A 6,126-nucleotide genomic window follows, 5' to 3' on the forward strand; every position below is an offset into this window, starting at 1 on the left:
AACATGTTTTGGTGATTGGTATGCTCGAAAACCAGGTTTAACTTGATCTTCCTTTAAGAACACGAGCCAAAGTGACTATTCCCTGTGAGGTAATTCATCAACAATTACAATCTAACAATTAATGATCTCTCTTTCTTCTTGTTGCAGGTCTTTGGTAACCTCCACCGGAATGGCCAGACCCAGTCCGTCCGTGACTGGGTGATGCTATCGCTCTCCAACTTCACACAGCGTACACCGGTTGCCATGGCAATCTGGAGTCTGACATGCTTCTTCATCAGTGCCTCCACAAACAAATGGCTCAGGGCCTTGTATCCTTTCAACAAATGATAAGATTTTGGGGTAAAAGGTCAAATGTCAAAGGTCAGTAAGTCAATATACATGAAATTAAGGTTCTTTTAAAAACCTAGACAGCCAAATCAATGACTGTTTGAAGCAATTTTAGCCCTGAACTTATGGATCACTGTAGGGAGACGAGTGCTCACATTTTGGAAATTGTCAGGTCAAAGGTTAAAGGTTGTAAACATCAATTGACCTTTAACTACAGGCCTTTTTCTCATCGTAATATTCCAAGAATATTCAAAGTCATGAAGCATGCTCTTGTCATTGTAAATGCCTATTTTGTTCTCAGAGAGGTACAATGATAGGTGAAGTAGGTGAATTTTTTTTATTGCTACTGTATCATCTTTCACAATAACAATGGTATTTTGACAATGCATAATTTACAAAACGTAGAGACATTAGACAGTATATCATTGCACATCAGCATTGCTTGAACAAGAACATAATCATGCATTGAGAGGTGCTGATACTGAAGGGCTCTCTAACATAGGTCGATATGCTTGCAGTCCAGTTGTTGTCATAGAGTCTATATTTATATTCCTTGACCTTCAACCTATGATCAGACTGAGTCATGTCATTAATAGGATGGGCAAGTTGGAGCCTGTGGATCGCAAGTACTTTATCCTTGCAGCCAAGGATTTCTACAATACTCAGGTGAGATATGCTTTGCTTTGATCTGCTTTAAAGACATGTATTCAGCAGTCTCCTTGTACATTGCTTCATAATTCACTTACATCGGACTTCGTTTAATTAACAATGTGTTTACACATCTAGATCTTTAGTGGCAAGTGGCCTAGTGGAAAATGATTCAAGCTGCATGTGACTCTCAAAAATGTTCTTCTGGGGGAGATTTATGATGATGGGCTTTACTTACTGATTATTTCATTTTAAGTTTGTGCATTATGTAAGAGGGTCCCTATTGCGGAAGAGAATGTAAAGCAATCTTGATAATAATTCTAATTCTCCTCCCTTGCGATAAATTACATGCAGTATAGATAAGAGAAAGATCGAAAAACAAAATTATAAAAAGAGTGCAGTATTCAGAATATTGTAATTAGTTTTATGAATACACCCCATGTACAGGTCCATTGTTGCATGTCTTTCAAACTGCATTAAAGTGTAATACCACTGATAAATGCTGTCCAATCAATGAATCTAGACATGTATAGAAATAGAGAAAAGAAGAACATTATTAAAACAATCAAACCTTTTTTAGTCACCACTTCATGTGAACATATTTAAATTCTCTCTTCAGGTAATCGATGAAGCAAGTCGGAGAGCCTTCACCGCTACATTCCAAGCAGTCAGCACAACGGATGCTGCGTATGCACTACTTGCCTAGATATCACTTCAGACTTTACCTACTGGTAGCTGAAAGTTCTAAAGAGGAATGGTCCTGTTTAAATAGGATATCAATTACTGGTAGTATTGGATATCACTTCAGACTGAACCAGAACCTTCCCTAGCTGATATGTCTAGAGAGGAACGGTCCTGTTTAAACAGGATATCAATTACTGGTAGTATTGGATCTCAACCTTACCTAGCCGATAGGTCTGGAGAGGAACAGTCCTGTTTAAACAGGATGTAAATCTCACTTCAGACTTTACCGGTACCTTCCCTGGCTGATAGTTCTGGAAAGGGACGGTCCTGTTTAATAAAGAGGATAGCAATTATCGGTAGTATTGGACTAAAATGTTCTAGTGAAACTAGAAATATTTGTGGAGTGCCAGGAATTTCAAGTCTGACACACATGAGTGCTATTATTATTATTTCTATAAGACAGGTATCCCCTGAACCTGTACTATTCACAATGTAAACAATGAAGAGTTTTTGTGATACAAATTTCGAATATACTTTATGTTCAAATGATGATGCTAGTATGAAAAGTGTCTGTATGTGGAAGAATAAGATTGAATGAATATATACACAGGTAGTAGTAGAATAAGAAGCAGAGTGAAATGGAGTTACTGTATTTATTCACATTATTTCTATGTTTTGGGTACTTTGGTTTAAATATATACACTTATCTCATCAGGAGCAACATATCATTTTATCAAAAGAAAGCTATGATTATCATTCCCTTTGTGTATATGAGTTTTTGCAATTCAGATATCTATCTCTATTATTATATTCAAATTGCTATTAGAAAGGTTCACAGTATATATGTCTTTCACAATAATGGTTTGTTTTATCTATATATATATGTTGATTTGTTGTGCGTATGTAGATTCTGGTATGGTTTTATATTGTCAAGTTTCACTCTCAATCAAATTAAATAAGATTGTGGATGAATAAAAGATGGTATGGTTTTACGTCCATGTATGGTTCCTTCAGAAATATCCTCTGCTATTACTATGTATGAAACATCAACTCTTTCGATATATATCTTAAAGTGATTGCAAAGTGGTCTACAGTTAAGGTTTCCTACAGTGAGTAACTGGCTACAGTACACGTAACCTGAAGGTGCTATAGGGTTATTTAAATATGAAACCGCTTTCTACTTACGGTACTTGTTTCGATAATTTGATCAAATGTAAAGGGACAATAATAAGTATAGATTCCTGTCCTACTGTTTTAAGATGAACTTTATAGGTGTATGTCACAACTAAGATATTCACCATTTGAATTTTGTGTATTGTCCTGTCTTTCGTGAATACACAGATAAAACCATTATGAATGAATGAATGAATTACAAATATTGTGCTTCACAGGCTTTGCTGGTATGTATGCAGTAATTATTTAAGAATTACGATTGTGGTATACACGATAAAGTTGCAGTATTGTGGAATATATTTTAGAATTGGTATTGTTTTGATTAATACAGCTTAGAAGGTACTCAAAATAACAATGTACATGAAACATCAATGAGTTGAGTTGAATCAAGTATATTTTGTGTGATTTTTGAGCTATTTTATCGAGAGATGAAATGTCTGTCATAATAAATTATATATCCAATTGCCATTATTAAGACATGTACATGACTTTGGTGTAATCGTTGAAGTAAAAGAGAATCATTAAAAATCATAGATCTTAAAAGGCCCATTCATGTATTTCCAATTGAATGTTAGCTATAAGTCTGCTCAGAATTTTGTAAGATATGCACTGTTTTAAAGCCATTCTGTACTAGACGCACCACTGCAAAGTCCCCTCTAGCGCCATCTCAGGTCAGATGTAACATACTATGGTCCCGTAACTGCTGCTTCCTTAGCTGCGCTGCTGGTTCCTGGATTTAATCCTCTTTCTACAAAGTGGAAATTAGGTATTGTGTTACTCACTGTTGGCAAGTTGACCAAGAGATGGCGCTGTGCAATAAACTGTACGCTAGGGCAGAACGTTCTTCAGTTCAGTATTGCTTTAATATGAATGTTTTTTGTAACAAGGATTGAGTGAAAAAAGTGAAAAGAAAATGGGAGGAGGGGTATACATAACTTCAACCTCCTTTAACATGTACACTGTACCTGCTTCATTTATGCCCCATCCCAGATATTTATTGTATTTATAAGTTTCATTAATTGGATGGAGTGAAAGACCTCCCCCCTTCCCCTCCCCCTCCCCCTTCCCCTTCCCCACATACTCTTACCTTACCATCATTATTGATATAATATTGACCATCATAGTGCTACATGTAGCATCACATAAGATGCGTTGTGTGTGCTGCAAGTAGCCGAGTACTATTATGCTATTAAAGGCAATACACAAAGAGTATTATACATGTATGAACAAATGTATTTCCATTGCAGTAAGAAAATTATTTAGAACATTTTATGGTCTCATGTTTTAGACAATTCAGAGCTATAACTTTATTACTTTCTCAATTTATGTTGCATAAGTTGTATGGTTTTACAAAATATACATATACATGCTTTTATACATTATCTTTTCGAAACGCACGGGCACTGTGTGATTTGATGTTTAGCTATAACAAGGAATGGAAACATGACAAACTTAAATGGCATCACTACTTGGAAGAGCAAGTGTATGAATTCCGAAGCAACAATTATTCAATTATTTAACACATTCACTTGAGAACTTGTAAGATGTTTCTCTCTATAACTTTTCTTTGATTATAACATTGGTGGTGTGATGGTTTGTGTTTAATACTTGACTGCTAAGAAAGCATGTCCATGCTTGTAAGTATAAGCAAGCAGCTAGTGGATTCCTCCCTGAGGGAATTGGTAATAAGGAATAATACTTTTTATACAAAAGGGCACTAGAGCATCAACATGGTTTCAAACCTGGGACCTCCAGGTTATGTGTGTAAGTCCACTACTTCACACTAAGTTCAGTATCGCGCCTATCGCCTCTTGATTAAATACAAATTGTAAAAAGGAATGTGATCTTTTTATGCTTGCCAAACTTGTAATTCTGCTCCTAAAAAAGTTCACACTGCTTGCCAAATTTGTATACGATTGATTAATATAATTACACAATCTGCATGTTTAAAGAGGTCAATTATTTTAATAATTTGTTCAGCCTTGTCTAAATCAATTACTATTTTTTTGATCCGATATTCAAATTAGATATCAATGGAATTTAATGTTACATCTACATGTTGGCATGACATCAGAGTCAATTTTCAGGCTTACTGGGTATTAAACCTATACTCTATGTCAATACGTTCCTCTATGATCTTCTGCACAGTGACCTCTTGAATTTTTTTTCGTATATTAGGTCATAGAATGTTGAACGAGTCTAATAGCCAGTTCAGGCTACAAGAAATTTATATGAAGAAACGTATAAAGAAACATATAATCATCATTTAATGAAAGGGGGGTACAAGCAAGAAAAAAGAAATTGTACAAAGAAACGTAATAAGTATAGCTACAGTCTTTTCAAGAAATCAATTGATAATGCCCTCACAAGAAGCCCCGCCTAGTCATACAATTTTCTTATGATTCGTCGTTCAGACTAGATCCGGACCCTTAATCTATATTGAGTTTTTGTTTTAAATGATGCTCAGATGATTACGTGTTTCACTATACAATGATTTTGTTACACGTTTCTTAATAAGACATTCAGACTATAGATAAAGATGATTAGATATATTGTGTATAGCGAGATGTATATGACTATCTTACAGCTATAAATACTTATGATTCTCTGAACATTAGAAGGAGATATAGTGTTGTCAATGATTGCAAAATGGAAATTTATCCATTCTATTGAAAAAATAATTATTTGATGTCTTGTTTTTTCTTGAACAGATATAAAAATCAATTATAATGATTATTATCATGTGAATAATAAGTAATAAAACTGTATATTGAGAACGAAATAAGTATTTGTTTTAAAATGTGATCAATTTATTTATGCAGTGGTCTAAACAACACGAGGAGTTTCTAATAGGCAACATCTTTGAAAATATAAGTGCTCAATTAATTTCAAGAAAACTTCCTAGTTGTTTGAGTATGGTCTAGAATTAATGAATTTCACACCAATTTAGGAAAGAACAGGAAGGTTGTGAGCGTGTTGGTGATCCTGAACTTATCAACAAACAAAAAACAAAAAAATGGCACAATAATGTCATCACTAGTACACAAAAAACATACGAAGCGCCTCTCTAGATCTTATATGATAAACTATATTTCTCTGACAAGAAAAAAGATCATCACATTTGTTTTGCTCATAAAAGTAATCTTTTCCTTAAACAAAATATTTTTTAAATATATAGGTTCTGATAATTTTATGAGTTGCCGCCTCAAAAGTGATACTATAATAGGCCCAATTTGCAGGGTGTATATACAGCCAAGGCACTTTCCCCGATCCGTTATGCATATTACGTAACAA

General features: G+C 34.4%; 1 protein-coding gene across 1 annotated transcript in view; it reads left to right on the plus strand.

The window, feature by feature from the left end:
- Window positions 1-5,617, plus strand: part of LOC373520 (huntingtin) — a 55,948-nt gene extending 50,331 nt beyond the window's left edge. The window contains exons 56-58 of the mRNA XM_030993010.1: window positions 148-308; window positions 903-993; window positions 1,595-5,617. Coding sequence (XP_030848870.1) covers window positions 148-308; window positions 903-993; window positions 1,595-1,681 — 339 coding nt within the window. The 3' untranslated portion in view covers window positions 1,682-5,617. The remainder of the gene's footprint in view (window positions 1-147; window positions 309-902; window positions 994-1,594) is intronic.
- The last annotated feature ends 509 nt before the right edge of the window (window positions 5,618-6,126 follow it).

Source organism: Strongylocentrotus purpuratus, unplaced genomic scaffold, assembly GCF_000002235.5.
Source record: "Strongylocentrotus purpuratus isolate Spur 01 unplaced genomic scaffold, Spur_5.0 spur5_contig_847, whole genome shotgun sequence".
NCBI lineage: Eukaryota > Metazoa > Echinodermata > Echinoidea > Camarodonta > Strongylocentrotidae > Strongylocentrotus > Strongylocentrotus purpuratus.